At 40.8% G+C, this 21,779-nt stretch overlaps 1 protein-coding gene across 1 annotated transcript; it reads left to right on the top strand.

Annotated features, from left to right (window-relative positions):
* Nucleotides 1-379: 379 nt before the first annotated feature.
* On the top strand, nt 380-21,159 carry RAB32 (RAB32, member RAS oncogene family). The gene is made up of 3 exons (XM_072856168.1): nt 380-806; nt 16,869-17,146; nt 19,573-21,159. Exons 1-3 carry the CDS (start codon nt 578-580, stop codon nt 19,720-19,722), a joined length of 657 nt encoding a protein of 218 aa, XP_072712269.1. The 5' UTR covers nt 380-577; the 3' UTR covers nt 19,723-21,159.
* Nucleotides 21,160-21,779: the final 620 nt, after the last annotated feature.

Raw genomic sequence — 21,779 nt, 5'->3', positions numbered from 1 at the left:
CCCGCTACGGCCGGCGCCCCGTCCCGCTCTCCCCGGGCGCTCCCCGGGGCACGGCCGTGCCCCGGGGAGCGCCCGGGGAGAGCGGGACGGGGCGCCGGCTTCCCGCCGCCTGCCCCACAGACAGCCCATCCCGGCCGGGCGAGGAGCCGAGGCGGCTGCGGGAGGACCCAGGGACCCCAGCCCGCCATCCCCTCCTCACCCCCCTGGCATCCCGGAGCGGCGGGGCGGGGCCGGGTCCCTCCCCCTGTCCCTCCCCACCGCCCTCCCCCGGGCTTTTATAAGGCCGCGGAGTTTCCGCGTCCTGTGACTGCAGTCAGGTGGTTGCGGGGTTTCCCTTCTCCTTCTCCTCCTCCTCCTTCTCTCTCTCTCTCTCCCCCTCCCTCCCCTCCCTCCCATTCCGTCTTCCCCCCGCTCGCCTCCCTGCCCGCCGTGGGCCGGCCCAGCAGGGAGCCGGCTGGGGAAAGTTGGAGGAGAGTTGCCGGTTGGGAAAGTTTAGAGGCGGGAGAGCCGCGGCCCCGGCAGCCCGGTCTCCCCGCCGCCGGGCCCCGCAGCGCTGCGCTCCGCGGGAGGGCCGAGGATGGCCGGCGGGGAAGGAGCGGGCTCCGGCGTGCCGGAGTGCCGGGAGCATCTCTTCAAGGTGCTGGTGATCGGGGAGCTGGGCGTGGGTAAAACCAGCATTATCAAGCGGTACGTGCACCAGCTCTTCTCCCAGCACTACCGGGCCACCATCGGGGTGGATTTCGCGCTCAAAGTCATCAACTGGGACAGCAAGACCCTGGTGCGGCTGCAGCTCTGGGATATAGCAGGTAAGGGCCGGGGACGGGCGTCTCTCTGCAGGGTGAGCCCCGAGGGGGCAGAGGCCTGTGAACCCGGCTGTCTGGGGTCCCAGGGCCAGGCCTCTGCGGAGGGAAGTGTATTTCGACTGTGAAGTCTCTCTTCTTGCTTTTCTCCTTCCCCCTTTTACCTGCAACCCCTCTTGTCTGCGTTTGAGGCACAAGTAGAGGGAGGTCTTGATGCAGGAGTGAAGTTTTTGACTCTTTATAGGCTGTGTGTGCTCCTGTTAGCTGATGTTGTGAGCCTCTTGGCTTGGCCCAGTGTTTTACAGCAGTCCTCAAAAAGCTGCTTTGCTCTGCTTGCTGGCTCCAGGGCTCCTGCTTGTACTGCTTCTCCTGACCTGCTTGCCCAGGCGCTTGTGGCCTTGGTTGTGACTACTCCTTAAATTCATGATTATGGCTCTCTAACACTTCTGGAGGAAATAATATCTTTTCCAAGTAGGTTATGTTTAGTAAGCACACTTTACAGGTTAAAGGTAACTCAAATAGCTAAAATTGTCCTCAGAGGAAGTATGCTCAAACTTTGCATGTTTGAGTCACCTACTTAATTTAAAAGTAACCTGCCTCCCTGCAGCATGCAGTGAGGGAATGGGACTTTTGTTATGCTTAGTTCTACATTCAGATCATGGGCTTGTGTATCAAAAAGGTACTTTGAGCACATGAAGCAGAAAAGCCCTGTTCACTTGTCCAAACTACCCATCATTCCTTTCCTTTATGTAGTTCAAAACTTCTTTAACACCTCTGTCTTAAAGACTCCAACTATACACCTATCATGGTTAACTTTGCTTATGCTGTGGTGTTAAATGCCACAGAACAAACTCTGTTTTGCTGTGGTCTTGTAAGAAGTCTGCGTCCTCAGTTCCTTAATCATCTCAAGTTGGTATTGCATTTCTAGTTTTGTGTGCAGCCCAGGTATTAACCTGTAGCTCTCTTCATCCCTCTCCATCATGTTCAGAATATCTCCTTGGATACAAAAAAGTAGACTTTTATTTCAAATGCTTGTGTTTAAGCTTACAGTACTGGAAGATACTAGGATAACAACTGATAGTTACTGTTTCCATGAACTGCACGCTTTATCAGGTGGAAGCTCAGAAAAGAGGAAGTGTAACATGTGGCTGCTGCAACCCTGTGACAGACCAGCTGTACATCAGCTTCTGGTCTTTCTGCTCTAAAGGTTGTCTTAAAACACTTCAAACATGATTCCTCAAACTAAAAGGCCTGCTTCTTACTGCCATATGCTGAAACATGCCATAGATCTTTCTGCTGCGGGCTTGTAGGGCAAACTAAAATATTTTCTAATTGCTGTTTTGGACAGCGAGTAAAACATTGGCAGGCTTTCTCTTCTGATGCGTTCCTTTTATGGATCAGTTTTAACTTCCTTTAAATGAATTGGCAGTATTGGTGCAAGCTGCTACAACACTCTGGATGTATTTTTAGCAAGTCTGGGGTTCCAAACATTAAAGAGGGGAGACTATCAGGATCCTAGGGTCTGGCAGGCTGCCATGCTTGTGTTTAACTTCTCCTCAGCCCTTGGTTTCTGAGACTGGGGTAGGCTGTGTGCTCTGCCAAAGCAATCTGTTTCAACAGGCTAGGCAGAAACTTAGCTGTAACTTGTAATGACGTTTGGACAGAACCTATTTACATTATGGGAAGTCCTGGCAATATACCCATGCATTAATTTCAAGATCCAGAAGACAGTATTTTTCACTCTTGATTATTGCCTGTAGTGTGTCTTGGACACTGCTAGGTGAAGACTGAGTTAAGACCTGCTGATAAATCCCTGAAGGCTTGTGCTAGTATTGCTGATAGATTGAAAAATAAAATTTTTCCTGTCACCAAAATGTCTATATACTATTCGTAACACTTCCAGACTTATTGCAAATGATGCCCTACTAAACTAAACGGGCAAAAATTTTCCTATATTACGATGTGGTGCATAGTTTTGTATGAAACTCCTGACTAGCCTTTCCCTAGCAAAAATTAAAAAGGAAAATTCAACTGTTTTGCAATTTGCACTCAACTCTTATGTCTAATCTGGTAGTTTAGGCTATTCTGTTTCCAAGGGGCTGGGGGTCCTGGCCCCACCGAAAAACAAGACCAAGAAGAGAAGTAATCTTAGTGTTATTTGGTTGGGCTGTGCTTAGCCAGTGTGAGAGTAACAGTTCAGACTCCTATAGAACTTGACATCTCAATTAAGTGTTAATCATTAAAATAAAAGGGATTTTAGTATCCCTAAGGGTTGTTTCATGGTCTTAAAACTGCCAAAGTCCTTGACCTGGGAATGTTCTACAGCTTTTTACGTCTATACTGAGGATGTTAAAAGGTTTATATAGAAATTATTAGTTAGAGAACCAGGTTGGAGATGGCTTCTCTATAGTTGTAGAGCATATTCCCTAAAGCGCTTTATTGAAGTGTGTAACAAAGTATCTGAGCATGTGATAGTCATTCCCTTTTAACTCATCAGCCCAACTGTCTTCTAGCTTTTAACAGCTCATGTAGATAATTTTGTCTGCTGGTGTGTGCAGACAAACAGCTTTAGATCTCTTGAAGAGATCTAAATCTTATGGTAAGTAATGTTATATGTGACTTCCCTGCAAGCAATATGGTGCTGGCATTCTGAATTGATTTTGATGCATTTAAAAAGGCTTCTGAATTAAAGTCTAACCCTTAAGCATAGTAAGGTATATTATTTTTCACTAGATCAAAGGTTATACTTAACAGTTCATCATAAAAAGCTTTCCTCAAAGAGCTGGGTGCTGCAGTCTAAGGTTCTGTACCTAAATCAGTGATAAGAACTAACCATGTAGTTCAGTCATCAGCTAAAGATTATAATGCAGATACTGTGCTGGTTTCTGGTGTGATTGTAGCCAAACTGATGAATGTTGTGCTGTGTTTTGCCATGCAGCAGGTTCCTGAGTTACTTCAATTTCTTGTGCTAGCTGAGTTTTTTTAGTGATTAGATAATTCTATCGAATAGAGCATGACAGTGTTACATGGCCTATGCTATTTTTCTGGTGAAAATAGCCTTCCTGTTGGAAGATAAAGTAATGCAAATTCCTGCAGCAGCAGCAGAGGGGAGAGTGTGTGAAATAGTGAAGGGGGGGAAGTGTACTGTTGTGCCTAGACTTGTATATTCCAGAAATACTCAATCATTTTAGTTTTTAGACACAAGTTGTAGCTTCTTGAATAATGGAGATGAAAAAGCTTGGGAGTAAGATTGATCAGTCACTGTCAAGTTATCTCGGTTGCAGCATGAAGTATTCTGAAAGAAGCTGAACAGGTTGCATGCATGTTCATACCGGTGCACAACTGCTAAACCTTAGCTGCCCTTAGGCATTACTCTTGGTTTTTTTTATCTTGACATATGAAGTTATGATAAATCTCTCTTCTTGGATAAATTCTGAAAGTGTTAGAACCAGGTTAACCCCCTTGATCAAAGGACATAAATAATTGGCAAAATAAATAGGAGATGGGAATGAGTCATTGTGGTAAAGAGATACAAAACAAAGGAATCTTAATGATAGGAAAGTGCTTTTAAAGTCTATTTCAATACACTAGAGATTCCTACTTGACAAGCATGCTGTTTTAGTGAGTATACTGCACTGATCACAATGTAGTGTAGGAGGTGAACATAGCATATTGATGAAACTCGGACAACTGGCATTGAAAGAACACTTTAAGGACTTTCTGTATTATAAAAACTTTTGGTCTGATCTAATAAGACCAGCAACTGAGTAGTGTTAGCTGCTGCTTCATGATCACATTGGCCATTACTGTCAGTCACACTAGCCTGCATATGAAGATGCAACTTTCTGGAGGGCAGTGGTGGTAAAAGTCACAGATGACCACTTGAGCTTGGCTTCTCCTGAAGAATGTCACTAATGACAACTAGTAGACAAACTTGTTTTTAAAGCTTTGACTGAGCAATTCTGCCTTAACCTGGTGTAATAGTGCCCTTCTTCCAGGACTTTATTAGAATTTCTTTGTAAAAGTGTTCATTAAAACAGAAGTACTATTTTAACTGGAGGAGTGTGGCTGTGAAATTGGCCAAACAGAAGTGGAATGATTGTACTTCAGTATTCTAAACATGCTCTGCATAAGCAAGCATAGAGTGGAGGCAAGATAATGTAGGCATAACCTGCCCCAAACTGTGTTTTTTTTTCCTCACTCTTAAGATACCTAATCGGTATAATGAGGAAGGAAGAGTGAAAAATGTGCACATAAATAACTTCATCAGAAATGGATGTGGAACTTGGAGCTCAGAGCTTTTTCAGAAACTGGGAAGTGATCCAAGGTTATTTCCTAGTTCATATGGTGATGGAGGTTCCAGCAGCAGCTGCCTTCATGTGGAGATGGGAGCACTATCATTCTGGTAACAGCTGAGGCAGGTTGGGAAACCGCCAGTCAGGGTTGGAGAATCTTTTATGTGATTAAGTCTAGACTGATGAAAAAGATTTGAAAGACCTGTGACTGATTTCTGAATGCTTCCTGCTTCCACGCATTTAAATGTAAATATCATATGAGAAAAACTACTTAAGGATGATGTTGGCTGGAAACATGCAAGACTAGCAGATAAAGTTTGAGGAGGGGAAACTAGAAGGCCTGCTCATGTTGAAAGGTTTTGATCACTGTCTTAGAAGTAGTAGAGGCAAGAAACAGAACTGAAGGTGTATTATGGGTTTCCTTCTAGAAACTACCCCTCTGTGGGAAATTTAGTGTGGGTGTCCTTTCTTGTGACTCTTCTGGAACAGCTGAATTAGAGTTATGAGCTTTCAGTTCAGAATGACTTGCTGTATTTGGAGCTCTACAGCTAAGTATCCAAATAAGTGCTGAACATGTTAAATGTGTTTCTTTTTGGTGTGTCTCCAGCCTTCAGACATCTCTGAATACAGACTCTGGATGTCAGCATGCTTTCTTTTTTTGAATTCTCCTATTTAAGTAATTTTTTTATGAAGTGCTATCAAGCAAGGTATGGTTATTGGTCTTGCTGATTAAGCAGTTTCCTTCTCTTATCAGTGGGGTACTGAATCATTCATATTGGTGAAGTTCTTTTGCTTAGCACTATGTTATATACACCAACTCAGAGTACTGTGTGTGTTATCTTGAATTAAACTTCTTAAAGCCTGTGTGCTGATGGAATTCCATAAGCATATGGGAAATGTTACTGTCTTGAAGCTGGTGTTGTAAGGCAGTTTAGTATGGTAATTTTGATTGTGCAAGACAAGACTGTTCAGTTAATTTTCAGTTAAATGGTAGAATTGAGACAGATGTTCTTTGAGTGTCTTGGAAATAAGCTTAGAATTTCTCCATACACTTTTCTAGGTGTCCTACAAGAAATGGGGTTGAAGATGTCATATTAGAAGACTACCTGCTCTAGTACATGCTTAAAAGTTTGCTGTATTGATCTTGCAGGTAGTATTAATTTCTGTCAACAATGGAAATGCACTTAGTGCTTGACCTTCTAATCACTATGGAATAGATGGAGCTTCAGCCTTATTTTCAAATAGATAAGGTTCATCTCATATATAGCAGTTACTCAGAAGCTTTATGCTTTCTACAGGATCACAATAAAAATACTTCCTGAGCAGTCTGATACAGAGAATAAAGGATGGATGGATGAGTATCCATCAAATGGGCAGGGGGAAGCTACCTTAAAGGGAAATGATACCTAAGTTCTTATGTGCAATACAGCAGACAGGAGGAAAAAGTGTATATATAACACAACATAACTAATTTTTAGGTCAAATTATAAAACAAACTAGAAGTCTTTGCAGAAATCATTAACTTACATTGATCATAAGCTTTTTTGAGGCAAGTATTGGCTAAATTCTTGTCCTTCATGCAATACTGACTCAAGTAGTCAGAAATTAAGCTGGTTTGACAAGTCAAGTGCATTACCCTTCAGAGACAAACTGGTGTAGACAATATTAAATATACACTTTTCTCTTAATGTATGGAGTTTACATGAATGTAAATTGACCTTTATCAATTCTCCTTGCATTAGTGTTGCAGCTTCAGAGTCTTGGTGTCTTCACCTTATTTAGATCTCCACTTTGCCTCTTACCAGTTTGGTTTTCTTTATATGCACACCAAGACAGGGTGTCACTGAATTGCACGTACACAAGTACAATTTGAGTTGGCAAGTGCTATAAAGGGTTTGTTCTAAATTGATTACCTGTCTTATGAAATGCAGGAAAGAAAATAATCTTAGCTGCCTGGTTCCAAAAAAGGCTCCAACATGCTGCACAAAATAAGTTTCTTCCCTTCAGTAGTGAGCAAGGCCACTGGGATTCAGTCTCACAGCTGTTGGAAATACCTTCCTTGAACTCCAGTGGTAACCATTGCCTTGCCTTGGCAGTCTGTTGTAAATTGTTCCCTCCAAATACTCACTTCAGAAGTTCTGAAATGTGATATTCCATGCCAGAAGGAAGTGATTTGTGGTAAGGGAATTTCTATTTATATTTTTGTGTGAAAGCATAGGAATAACTCTTGTGAATTTCTTGCAAGTGTTAAAGCTAGCATGGCCAGCAGCAAGCAGTGACTGGAAGCACAGCATGCTTCTCAAGCTATGTGTGGTAGAACATTAGACATTCAAAGTTCTCCTCTGGCTATGGAGAGACAGAACAAAGGTAGATGGGGTGGTAAGTTTATGCTTTGAAAAATGGTGGGATTTCAGGGGTTTATAGAGCTTGTTTAGAAATAAATATCTCAACTGTGTTTAGAGAGAGTGTAGCAAACTTTCAGTAGCAATGGCTTCTAGGTTAGCAGCAAATGAAAACCAATATTCCTTATTGTATGGATTTTAGCAGCTTTTTAAATACAGATTAAAAAGCAGCCTCTGAGTGTCACTGCAAACAGCTTATGGGAAGTTGTTCTTTAAATGCTCCCAGGCTAGAGTGCTGGGTAGAGCAAAGTGGCAGCTATTTGATACAAAATTCCAATCACACACAATGTGCCATGACACATTGACCATTTTAGAGATTAACATTTTTTCAGTCTCGTGATAAAGTTGTTCTTGAGACAAACTGACTTTAGAATTGTTCTCCTGTGTGCTGTTAAAGGCTGTAGTGCCATGCAGCATCACTGTTAAGTACACAGTACAGCTCTGGCTGCATGACAGTGCACCAAAGGAGATGGATTAAAGGGTGTCAGGCATGAAGATAGCTTAACTCTGGTAGATGACTTGTTTAAGTCTAGTTAAAGCAAGGGGGCAAATACCAATTCATGCTGTTGCTGGCACTAATTGGACTATGTCAACTTTCTCTGAATACTAATGCAAGGAGAGGTTTTCCATACATGCTGCATTTGACGGCTAGTTAAAATCATTTACCTTGGTTGCACTCTACTTTTCTGGGGATGGAAATCTACTGCTTAGTCAGGGACTGCCTCTCTTGTTAATTTGCTGTTTATCAAAGATGCAAGCAAAGCAGGTGAAACTTTCATATACAAACATGACTGTCATACTCCTACATACAATACATTTGATGCTGGACAAAGCCAGATGATCCATAAGTGCAGGTTATTGCCTCTAAACTTCTTAAAGACAAGATAGCAAGCTGTTAAAGTCAGTTTGGACAATCTGAAATCATTAGATTAGCCCAAGGCTACAGGCAGCAATGATGAGTTTATCAGTCTTGCTGTAAAATTCCCTGCGAGAGCTGTGCAATTGTTTGAGGAAGGCTTTCTATCTTTGTGAAAGAGAATGGTGTGCTTTTTCCATCTATTAGGATGATAGATGTGGTCAGTGTTCCTGATGGAAATCACATGTCTAACTTCTGAGCACTTGCATGTCAGTGCTCTTATGGTTTCACTGGTAGTGAATAAGACTGTCCTGCTTTATTCTCAAGTATAACGATAGCAAACAGTGAATGGAAAGACTACTCACTGATGTTGAAAATTCAGGTAGCTAACAAATTATTAGGTTAGAAACTGGCTTTGTTGTGCAATGAAACTTTAGAGCAAACTACTTCCTACCATTTCAGAACTAAATGGTGACTTCTAAGCAGATGTGGAAGCACTGTTATGGTCTAAACAATCAAAATACTGCTGCACCTGAACTGATATTCTTCAGTGACTTTTCAATGACTACAGAGTAAGTCTTTCTTACATACTGTATATATAGTATACTGTGGATGTCAGGTTTCCGAAAGGCTCGCTCAACAGAACTGCTTCAGCTGCACCCTGCCACTGTCTAACATAGACATAAGCAGAGTATTAAAGGTCATTTCTTAAGGTAAAGTGGGAGTCAGTTGAACAGGGATTAACTGGCTGGTTACCTTTCCCTGAAGACTGTTCTTCCGAAGGGTTTGGGACAGTTACTGCTGGGAAGAGGTCCATCTAGTTGTCGTTTAACTTTCCCATACTACCCTTAGTAAGAAAGGACACTAGCAATTCACTTAGTCATCTGAGGCTGCTTTTGTCTGTTAGAAACTGTAAGCTGCAGTCAGTGAAACAGTTTCTAGTACTAATACAGGAAGATATATTCCTGTTCTTGCTTTTTAACCTCTTGGTGTTTGTCACCAGAACCACAAATACCACATATTACTTCCACAATAGTGAAAAGTAAAAGTCAGGCTGCCTTTTTTAACTCTTACAGGTTTCTAATATCTGCTAGAGCTGCTAGTATAGTTCAAACCACAGAGGCGTTGAACACATGGCAACTTTGCACTAATAGCTTAAATGGGTAAGAATGGAAGTGGAGAGACATCTAGCACTGACCATCTCGGAGTCTGTCTACTCTCAGTCTGCTACCCATGTGAAAAAGCAGGTAGACACACTTGAGATGTCCTGTAATATTGATAGTGGTTTGGTTAACCTACTTCTTGCTGAATAACAGATTCAATATAATTGGGTAAGACAGTTCTGGGACAAGCTGTGCTGGTTTGGGGAGAGAGGGGAATGCTGTCAGCATGGTAGCTTGCCAGTAGCATATTGATATATCTGGATAAAAAGGAGCCTCAGTCAGCTCACACCTGACCCAGGTAGTACTAAAATGTACATTAGATGTCTGGAGAACTGGGACATGTATCCTCAGGGCAATTCTGGGTATTTGCTGTAATGTGCCAAACATCCAGCTGTAGGATCAACAGGCATCCAAAGCATAGCCTGTTCTTGCCTGTGGCTCCTAAAGGACTTAGGTGAGTTTTGAAAGGGACAGTGATTCTAACTCAGTGAGAGGATCGGGCTACATGCCCAGCTGTTTTGGATGGCGCTTTAGCTTAAATCTACCACACTGAATGACGTGAACTTTGAGAGATGGAATTGTAGATAAGGAGCTGCCACTCAGATACTCCTTGATGTTAGTATGTGAAAGCCTGATCCTAGAAATTCAGAGAGTTGGAGAAAATCTTTTGTAAAGCAGCACAACTGGAGCAGGGAAGAGTGCTTGTTAGGTTAGGCCTTCCCTTGGCAGAAGGAAGACTGGAAAGAAGGGGTTTCACTTACTGTTGAACTGTTGTTTTTCCTGTCTAGATGAATAAAAGCACAAATGTCCCATGGTCCAGGAAATTGTCTGAAACAACTAATTTGGAGAGTTTGGCACTGAAGTCTAAATGGTGGCACTGTGCTTGTATGCTGTGTGGCTAATAAGGTCAGAGTAGTTGATAGCAAGGACCTAAGAGCCATGGTGTTGGCAGTCAAATTAGAGTTAGCCTGGCTGTCACTAATGACCCTCCTTGAATTTTGGCATGTCTAATATTGACAATTAGTGGTCATGCTAAATAGTTGATCTGAGAACCTTTCTCATGATGGAAGGAGAATGTTCAAGTATTCCCAGACTAAAACTGATTTATTATAACCATTCACTATAGCTTAATAAGCATCGTGTGATGCCTGAGTTCACTGCAGTGTATAGTACCTGTTGACAGTGTGTTGCAGTTATTCTGCTTTACTAGCAGGATGCTACTTCTATGCATTTTGAACTCTCTTAATTTGATTCACTAGGTCTCTTGATCTTTCTTCATTACTGGAGTATTGTTGTATCGTTTTTGGCTTGGTTTTATAGATTAGACTTATCCTCTGTGGTATATTCCTTCTTTCTGTTGAACTTAAACTGCCTTTTAAACTAATTGAACACTGAGTTTCAGCATTCTAAAGGACAACGTTAGCAAGAGCTGCTTGGCTTTATTAATAGACTGAGGACTTTTTGCTATTTATCAGACTTGACAACTCTGTATCATTGGGTCCAGGAAAAACAGCAAAACTTCATTGCAATCATCTTCTAGTTAGCAGCAAACAACTTTGGAATAAAACTCTTCTGTTAATTGTGCATTCACTTTTGGATGACTGTAGTCTAAACTATGCAACTCTAGTTTAAGATTATTTGATGTGGAACTGCCAAACTTGTTAAAATCAAACTTTGACCTCTGGACACCCATTAAGCTGATTAGCCTGTCAAAGATGACTTGAACTAACATTACTTCAACAAAAGAAACTATTTGTTCCATCATTCTTCTAGTTGTCAGGCTTTTATAACTCTTGGTCATCTTTCTCTTCCTCATTAATGACACAATTTTTGAAGGGTGTCAGAACTGCTAGCCTCATCCGAAAGAGAAGTTAGACTTTGTCCAGTTGTCCATCAGTACTCCTGATGAGATGTTAAGGGTTTAAATGCAACTAACACTGACTTCTGAGTTGTGTGGCTTCAGAATAGACTAAGCTTAGATTTTTACAAGGTGGGGGAACTAGTGCTATACTGCTGGTATTGACAGAGATAAACTAGAACTTACCTTCACAGGAAAAGAAGTATAGATGGAGAAGCTTCTTCATTTTACTCTCCTTGAGCAGGCTTCTGTTACTTCACATAAACTACATATTAAGACTTCTAGGGATGGTAAGTGATCTGGGAGATGGAACCCTGACAAACTCAATATCATGCATATCCAGCAGTCATTTTTACATTTAACTTGTGTTTTTCTAGCCTCAATTCCCATCATGAAGGAGGAGTTAAGAGCAAGAAATAAACAGGACTCTCTTGTTTATTCCTTACACTGGGGAAGATTGCTGTAGAACCTCTTTAAAATGTACTTCAGGGCAAGTTGGCAGTGTCTGAATCTTATGATGATAACTTATCTTTTGCAGTGAAGTAAAGGACAAAGATAAAGCTTCTAATGTCAGACCTGGCTATAATTTTTTCATGATGTTTTTAACTTATGGTTTACTCCTGTTACATTGTAAACTGGGAAGCAATAATAGCTCCCAAGCTCTGATACAGTTTTAAACTAAACTTCATTCCTGTGGTGCTGCTGTAGGGAACTGTATTAGTTCCTGATGCACAACATTATGCAAGTATTTCACTTAATGTTGTTGCAATTACTGGAAAATATGGTGACAATATGTGCCAAGTCATTTAGATGTGAAAACGTTGTGGTTGGAGAATGCAGAACTCTGCATTGCATGCAGCCACTTCCATATCCCCCCAAAAACCCTCTGATCCCCATGACTGCCCTGTAGCTTAGCTCCTCATCTACACCTGAACCCCTAAAGCACAGAAAGGATAACTTTGTGGTAACATCAGGTTTATGTCAAGGCACTAGAACTACCAGAATGATTAATTATCTGATGTCCTTTCCATACTGCTGTAGTAAGCAAGTAATTTTCCTGTCGTCTTCCTTCCATGATTATACACACTGGAGATTTTAAGTCTAGTTTCATCTGATCACTTTTAGCCTTTTTCCCCTCTGGGAGTACGATCCACTTTTGGTATGGCTCAACGCTATTCTCACACATGGTGAAATGACTACAGCAAAAATTCTGCTGGACATAGGAAAGGGAATGACAAATCCCTGGCTGAATTGAGCATGGCAAAAATTGAGTAAATTCAGTTTTAATAACCTAAATAGAGAATGATGTTCACACTCCAAACTTTGGAGGAGTGGTATGTTCTACAGTTTGCTTTTTCTGTCTGAGTTTTTTTGCAAGAAGAAAAGCATTTGCAAAAGCTTTGCCTGAAAGTCCTGTTAAATTTTCAAAAGACTGTCTAGAATGCTCTGCATCCCCTACAAGAAGCTCAGCCTAAAGCATGTGCATTGTCAGTAATAACAGGACTGTAAAGAAAGTCTACTCAGTTTATACTGAATTCTCTTCCTGCCTCATGCCATGTGCCTTTTACCACAACAAAACTCTTACCTCTTAGGCAGGCCATGTGTTATTGCTTCTGTCTTCTTTCTGTGGAATAAAAAAATATATCCATCCTCATTAGACCTCCAGACAGAATGGAAGAGCAGTCACAAGCTAGTATGCAGGTCAGATCTATTGTTAGTGGATGCAAATTCTAGAGGGGAAAGCAGCTCTGTAATAAGCTCTTTCAGAATTTGGGCTGCTTTAGAAAAGGGCAGCACTCATACTGGAGTGTATTTGACCTATTAAAAGCCATTAATCTGTAATACTACGGTGGTGTTGAGCTTGTGTGTGTCTGTAGGGGAAGGGGTATAAAATCCCCCTTATGTAAAGCTTAAATCTAATAAGTAAAGATAAAGGATTTTATGCTGATATGCGCATCAGTTGTCTACTTTCACCCAAATTTAAATTACAGAAGAATGTGTATTAATGTTTTTCCAAATCTAAAACTCATATTATAAGAGCAAAAATTTCGACTTCTATCCATAAAGCCAGCTAGAAATAATACTTAAATGATTGTTCTGGACAGCTGAAGCCCATACTTTAAGTGACTGCTACGGAGTAACAAAGTAAAATACAGTTCAGTGCAAGCTTATGTTCCTACCAGAACTGCTGTATTCTCACAGAATGAGAAAAGCTACTGTACAACACTAACCTTGGCTTCTGCATTATTCCAGAGCTGCTGAATCTGCCAGTTAGCACAACCCCACTTGTAGTGGCCTCTCTCCTGATCAGGACCCCGTGAGGGGATTCAGCCAGTCCGCTGCTCTGCTACAAGACTGGCATTGACTTTCTGGTACAGCACATCTGGCTTTTACCAACAGGGGAATGGGCTGCCGTGGTGTTAAATCTTCATGTAGTCTGCGGAATAACGGGGCATGAGAAGTCACCAATGTCGAGGAAGCAACTGCTGGGCAGTCTTGGTTGATTACCAGTCAGTGTAGCTCTCAGCTCATTGTATATAAAGGCATTGGGCCAGGTGGGTGGGAAGACTGACTATGGTAAGATGCGGGGAATTCTCTTGGAAATGGAATTGATGAACTTATCAGACTGATGACCAGATTTTCTGGCCAAGGCTAGGCCCCCTGTTATTTCTTTAAGAAAAAACATTTGGTGGTGTTTAGGGCTCTTCAAGTTTGGTTATGATATATACTTTGTAACTTTGTTTCTTTTCTTTGGAAGCTACACGTGATACTGTACTAGTTCCATCTCTCTCCTATACCTTAGACCCACTGTGCTGTGCAGGCTTCAGCAAGAGTTATTGCTACAGGAGGCTAGTATGGCCTTCTTGCTAACTGTTCTTTATCTTTAAAGCTTTTTTGGATGGGAGAGCAGTAGGCAGGAAGGGATTCAGTCAATGGTAATGTCCTTCACTGTGGTAACTGATCACAGCTATGTTTACTTACAGCATGCACAGCTATCTGAGAAATAACTGCCTGATAACCTTTTCCACAATTTCCAAATAACTTAGTTTTCATATGTAGTGATTATGCTGTCTCTTCTTTGCTGGTAACAGTCTAGCAACCCTTTCTGCAACTAATCAATACAATTTAATTATTATGTAAACATTCCATCAAGTTTTTGGACAAACTTACAGCCTCAATTAAAAAAAGACTGAAATCCCCACAGATCTCCAGCAACTGGGTAGGGAGGACTAACGGGACTGTTCCCCTCACTGCCTCAGATTCATGTGCAGTCTTATGTAAATAACAGCAAGTGGTGTCCATTTCTAGACCATTTTGGGGCCAAACTTGAAGAAATCTTTCTGTAGAAGGCTGAGCACTGTAGACCTTGATTACACTGTTTGTTTTGTGGGTCTGTCCTATGGTGTGAAGGGATATACTGCCTGAATTGAACACAAGATTTGGGGCTTTAGCAGAGTCGGAGGTGTTCCCATGTAAAAGGAATTATGGTGAGACTGACAGCTAAACAAATGGGGAAGCTGAGAAGGAGATCCTCATACCTTGTGTAGTGCCATATGCAGTGACTGGCTTAATATAACTAAATTTGGCACTGTGCAGCTCCATTTAAAAAACAAAATACCTACAATCTAAAGGTAAAGCTTCTTTAGATGTGGCACACTTGATCTGCAGAAGTAGTAAAAGCCTTCTGGCCAAACTCTTTCCCACTGGTATTTGATTAACAAAAACAGTGGGCACGTGGTACAACAATTTACAGTAAGGCTATACCAAACACCTTTTAGGCATAAGAATCCAGCCTGGAAAGGCCTGGGGAGACAATGTGAGGTACTCGTACACAAGTTCTGTGTGTACTGTTAGGAGACTTGTGTCAGCAATGTGTCTCTTCCACTGACATAGTCACTGAGATGCAGGTTGGTGCCTGGCTTGTTGGCCTTAGAGTCCACAGCATAAATGCTGCTTTAAAACTTGAGATTTTAATATGGAGGAAAGAGCTTTCCTCTTGCATGCTCCCTGTTCTCACACAGGGGATAATGAGCTGGTAGCAAATAAATTAATGTGTAATTTCTACTCCTCAGAATATGCTGGCTAGTGATGCTGTTTTGTGCAGCATCATGCTTTAAAGTTGAACAGCCAGAAATAAAATCCTCCTTATAGAGCTTTATCGTTCTCTAGAACTTCACTGTAGCTGCTGCTGCTTTCTGGTGATTCTAACAGCTGCTTAGTCAACCTTTTCTGAAAATGTCTATCTGGAATGAGCTAACTGATACACTGAAGTACTGACCTTAAAATGAGGCAACTGAGCTAGAAAAACATGCTGCTGAACAGGATCCCTTGTCAAATTCCTTCACCTAATGAATTTCTGGCTCTTTCTGAGAAGATGATAATATCCAGTTGTTCTTGTAACTGTTTGTCCTTACTAATCAAAGGCAGACTTGAATGTTTATAAACAGAGGATAACTATGTTCCAATTAAAATTCTTACTTTCTCTATCTATTCTAAAACTGCATATGCACTAAATGCTAAAAGCCAAAGTGATGATACACTGTAAAACTGAATTATAAAGTGCAGGGACTACTTTTCCCAGTGAAGACTTCTGAACAAAGCAGAAAGCTATTATAGCCCAGACTTCCCAAGCAACATGCTTGCACTTGACACTGCTATGTCTACTCCAGTACAAACACAGCATGATGGTCTGACTTTCCAAACAGAAGAATAACTGCACTGGCACTCTAATTCTACATCACAAGCATGCTGACTACAATAGTTGTACTTGGTAAGAAAAGGCTTTAGTTGACTATACTCCCTGACCATTGGTTTTCTTGATTTTTTTTTTTTGTGGATGATTGTACTTTATTCTGGTCATCTTGTATCAAATCCTGGGGTTGCTGTAGAACTCCTACAGTTGGAAATTACTCCAGGGAAGGTCTTAGACTTAAAAGAAGAAGTCAAAGATAACAGGTTTACCTAGAACTGTTAAACTAGCTCCTTTTGAGCTTGTCCCCAAGGAAAAAAATCTATAATATAGCTGACTTCTTCAGAAGATGCTTTGAAGGCTGTTAGCCTCGGAGCTTGTAGAAACCCTTATTGCTCGGCCTCCAGAAGAAGTCTCTGGGTATGCTCAAGTCTCTAGCTGAAGTCATTAGGTTTAGATATAAACCTTACAGAAGCTTTTTTGAGGAAAGAATTTGCACATAGATGTGCTGATAGTGTTTTTGGGCATTACTTCTCAAAGAACACTACTCAACAAATAAGGTTTTAGAAAAAATAATCAAAGTGGTAGTTGGGATTGCAAACTGCTTTTAGCATCTGACTTCTATGATACACATAATGGCTGTTACAATGAGATAACATAGGATAGAAGAGGCAATGTTGTATGAACTAGATGACTAGACCTAAATGCGAATTCATATGTACTAACCTGGTACAGAAGCCCATTTACACTGACTACAGTTCATGCTTAAATATAAATATATTCTCTCACTGTCTTCTCTTTCAGGCCAGGAGCGCTTTGGAAATATGACCAGAGTATACTACAAAGAGGCAGTTGGTGCTTTTGTGGTCTTCGATGTCACAAGAGGCTCCACTTTCGAGGCTGTTTCAAAGTGGAAGCATGATTTGGACAGTAAAGTACTACTTCCTAATGGCAGCCCCATCCCTGCTGTTCTTCTTGCAAACAAGTGTGACCAGAAGAAAGACAGCAGCCAGAATCCCTCTCAAATGGACCAGTTCTGCAGAGAAGGTGGCTTTGTTGGATGGTTTGAAACCTCTGCCAAGGTGAGCATAAAGAGGAAACATATTTGAACTCTTCTTATTGGCATAAGAATGGATGAATATGGTCATGTGGGAAAGAAAATCATCAAGTATAGGAAGTGACAGTCAAGTCTCCAGTGTTCAGCAAAAGTTGGAAGACTTGCAGCATATTTGATTAGAACTGCATGTTAAATTCAGGGAACCTTAAAACTAACTGGAAAACTTGATTAACTGAGTTCGATAAGCTTTTTTGTTTCATGTGTCAGGATCAGTGTCATTCTTCAGATGTTAGTACTACTAAACTGATCAAACTGTCCAAATGATACAAGTAATCTTTAGGTGCACCTTCTTAAATTGCAGCTTCTTCACTGTTGCATGTAGGAAGTAGTAAGACTCCAGAAGTGAACAAGCTATTTGCTCACTTTTTACTAACCACCCAGATGATAATGTCATTAAAGCACTTTTCCTATTTTATCAGGCAGTGTCAAGACTGAACTGGAGAAAAATAAATTGCTCTGTGTATTAACTTAAGCTAAGATAGATAGCTACTTTAATCAAACAGATAACTTTGAGTAACTTCATATATTGTACAGTTTTAGTCTACAGACTTGGTCAATGCACAGATAAGATTGCAGTAACTTAGTTGAAAGTGGAATCCAACAGTTCCTTAAAACCCAATTGATCCTTAAAATGATAGATTCTTCTAGATGAAGACAATGTGGCTGACAGACCAAATTACTGGGCTGGTTAACTCCTTTATATGCTAAGCTAAACCTCAAAGTCCCTCTTTTCCCTTGGCTTGCCTACTTCCTTTAACTGTTGCTGATGAACTGGCACAAAGTGATGCTTAGACAATCCTTAAAGAAAAAGGTCTGTAGGAGGAATACGATAAGAAATAAAGTAACAAGCCTTTTCCTGATCACTTGAAAATAAGGAAGAAGGGTATATAGTGACAGAAATTAGTTAAATTAGCTACTAATTTGTTTGTATTGGAACAAATAATTCCCAAGCCCACCCATCTGTTACTAAAAACTCATATTTTAGACTCTTTGTACTCAAAGAATACCAAGATTCTGCTTTGGGTTATGTCTTCCCTGAAGCTTCACCTGTTATACATAAACTTCAACATGCATTAAAAATAAATGCATGTAACATTGGAACAAAACCTAACATGGAAATGTAGTGACAGCTTGCATTTTAGGTGGCATTTAAGACATGGCAATGTAAAACAAGGTTCTTGATGCAGAAAAAAGTCCAAACAATGTTAGTCCTAGTTCAGTTACAAATTGACTTGTTTAGGACTCTGAAGAGGTAGTTAAAATAGCTTAGCAAAAATTCAGGACAGCTTTCTTGTTTTCTAAGCATACCAAATCAGTTTATGTTTTTAAGTCCTGCCCACTTAAATATCCTGATAATCTGCTTTTGCCTTTCTGCTGGAACTGATACTTGAATCTTCAGTCATATATCATCAGTAATATAGGTCCCACTCCCTGTGGATTAGAGGGAATATTAAAGGCAAAAGAACTGCAGAGTATAAACATTCATAGAAATACCTTATGAACATCCTTACACTAAAATAAGGAGAATCCTCCTCCTCTCTGGGCAAGGAAAAGTGCCTATCTGCAAACTGCTAGAAGCAGTTTGTGGCTGACAGCCACAAGCTTGTAAAGTGCAATAGCAATGGGTCAAATGTTCTCATGATCTAACCTTGCTCTTGTAGAGTTTAGGTCTACAATTATGGAGACAGAAGAGTGCACTGGGGTGGTATTTACTTTGGAACAAAAGACAAGTGATTCCAAATGTGGCAGCCCTGTGGTGAGCTAACAGGTGGCCCAGCCAGCTCAAAGCTGTGGCCAAAGGCCCCTTGGCATTGGCCAGCTTGGCTACTCAGTAACTAAGATGCCCTGATGAAATACAGCTCTATGTATTCTGCATGCACACCTCCTTAGAGTGTATGTTAAGGTGCTTCTCAAAGCATGCAGAAGAAAATGTAGAGTGGCTAGATGAGGTACCCTGATTCAGCTGGGGTTTTGAGGCTGATGGAAAAGGTGCTTTTACATATGTAAGTGCATCCAAACTGCAGCAGAAGCAGAAAAAGGCCCCAAAAGGTAGAACACTACTATGAACGGTGTATCTGCCTATTATCTTTCCTGATGCAGAAATGCACTTCAGCATTTCTGAGTCTTCCAAATGCAGGCGACACTTATCCCAGGACTGCACACTAGATTAGAGTCAAAGTATCCTATGTGTAATATGGGTGAATAACTTTGTCTCAAACCTTTCTGGTAACTTTTTTCAACATGCAAGCGTATGAGCAATGACCTGATGCATTGAAGCTGTTTGTAATGCTGATGAGACTGTAGAAGAGTGCTTGTATTTGGCCAGCTTCTAATAGGAATGCATTACTATTTCAAAAAAATTACTGACTTCTTTGCTTTCAACATTTTTAGGACAACATCAACATAGATGAAGCTGCTCGATTCTTGGTGGAAAACATCCTTGCCAACTACAAAACCTTTCCTAATGAAGAGAATGATGTGGGGAAACCAAAACTGGACCTAGACCCATTGAAAGCAGAGAGTAAATCACAGTGCTGCTAGTGCTACCCCTGTTCAGTAAATGTGATGGGATGAGCAGCAAGACTGTTCCTTAAATCAAACTGCTGCTATGGTGCTGCGTTGTGACAATCCATATGGGGTGTCTGGTATTATCTGAATAGGTGATTCTTGTGGGTGTTTACATATTCTTGTTTAGCATGAAACTGAGTATCTTGAGTTATCACTCCACTTGCTTGAGTGGCTGTGTCTAAGTGATTAGTGTCGTCTTACTTGAGAACATAAGGTAGTGTTTACACTCCTAAAAAAGAACAAAGACAACATTCAGTGTCTAGTTTGCTTCTAGGACATATGCCACATTCCAAATAGGACTCACTTATGGTTGTAGCTGAATAGACACTTGCACATTTACAGTAAACTTTTTCTTTGTCACCAGTAATGTCCAACTTCAGTCCGACTTCTCACCTACACACTTGTCCCTATTTATTATCCCTCACCATGAGGATCTGTCTCATTGCTAGTGCTCCTGGATCAAGACATCCCAGAAATCTTGAAGGGGCCAATGACAGATGGGAAGGTATCTTTCTTGGTGTGCTCACTAGGACTGAGTGAAGTAGATGGCTTTTACCACTGAGTAAGAACAAGATGGGTAAATGATTGTATTTAACAGGGGAAAGGCATGGTTATAAAGATACTAACAAAAATGCATCTCCAGCCATTGAAGGCAGAATATTTTCAGCTAATACTTTACATACAATACTTTACATACGAAACACATTAATGAATGCAGTTGTACTGCTGACACATAGTTCTATTAACTCACCCGTATGCACATCCAGAAATAAACATCCAGTGACTCTTTCATTCACTAACACTGAAAACTTTACCAAGAGTGCAAAAAGTAAGTATCTTACTGTCCTGTGATAATGAACTTGCTTGTTTTTCCTACTGTCTTGAGATGGTTCTGAATACCATGAGGGAGGAGAGAGGTCTTGAAGGAAATAGCTTAACTGGTTCTTGCTAGCCTACCAAAAACAAACCCCTCTGAGCTCTAACTTTTTCAGTTTTAGAACAGTGCTGTGCTCTTCTGACTTGGAGCTGGTGAACTGGCTTACCAGTTTGTAACTGTATACTGAGATGCTTATGTTTCCGTGTTATAACTCATATGTATTTCTGGCAGCAAATGAAGATCAAAAGGATTTGAGAGATTTCACGGTTCTTGAATACATTCTGGAACTCTGGCTCTGCTTGGCTGAAAGGCTTTGAAGCTCCTCTTTATTTTAAGGATTTTTTTCTGTCCTTGTACCTCATTGCTACTGACTTTAGAAGTCTTATCTTGTTTGGTCTGATGGTGCTGATGTTTACTTAAACATCAGCATTAAGTATGTGCCAGATTGGATATACTTTAATCTGCATTGAGACTTCCTAGGCTGTCTTTCTTTTCTAAAGAGTAACATACTTTTTAAGAGACAAATAAATATATTTGGGCATCTTATGTATGTTGTTTGGTGTATGCTTTTGAGAACATGAATATTCACATCATGTGTCCCACCCTATACACAAATACTTTCACTGACATTTGAAAACAACTTTATCTTCTAGTAGCTGCTCTGTTAAAGGTTTATTTTAAATTACCACAGTAAGGCTTGGCATAAGCTAAAGCTGGGTTTAACTAGCTTAGGATCATAAGATAATTCAGATGAAAGGCTTCTTAGGAAGTCTTCTAAGCCAACATCCTTCTCCAAGCAAGGTCATACTAGGGTGCTCAGGCTTTCATGTGGTCTGATCTTAAACCTGCAACAATGGAGACTGTATGGTCCTGGGAAAGTTGTTTAAATGCCTGACTGTCCTCATGAGAGTTTATCTAGTCTGAATGTCTCTAACTTACATCCATGGTCTCTCATCCTCCAACCATGCACCACTGTAAAGAATGTGTCCATTAGGCTTGTGCAGATTTATAGGACACTTATAGCTTGATTGCTACTTTAATTTTTTTTTTAAAGCCTGTAGCACTTCAGAAAGGAAGCTGTACCCCATCCATGTTCCTGGCTTGTTTGAGTTGTTAAGGTTTCTAGCTAACCTGGAACTACCATAGTCTTCCT

This window comes from Ciconia boyciana, chromosome 3 (genome assembly GCF_034638445.1).
Source record: "Ciconia boyciana chromosome 3, ASM3463844v1, whole genome shotgun sequence".
NCBI lineage: Eukaryota > Metazoa > Chordata > Aves > Ciconiiformes > Ciconiidae > Ciconia > Ciconia boyciana.
This window is presented reverse-complemented; position numbering and strand designations above follow the sequence as displayed.

Coding starts and splice junctions, on each gene's coding strand:
- RAB32 (XM_072856168.1), top strand. CDS start 578: ATGGCCGGCGGGGAAGGAGCGGGCTCCGGCGTGCCGGAGTGCCGGGAG. Junction 807..16,868: donor GCAGCTCTGGGATATAGCAG/GTAAGGGCCGGG, acceptor CTTCTCTTTCAG/GCCAGGAGCGCTTTGGAAAT. Junction 17,147..19,572: donor GGTTTGAAACCTCTGCCAAG/GTGAGCATAAAG, acceptor CAACATTTTTAG/GACAACATCAACATAGATGA.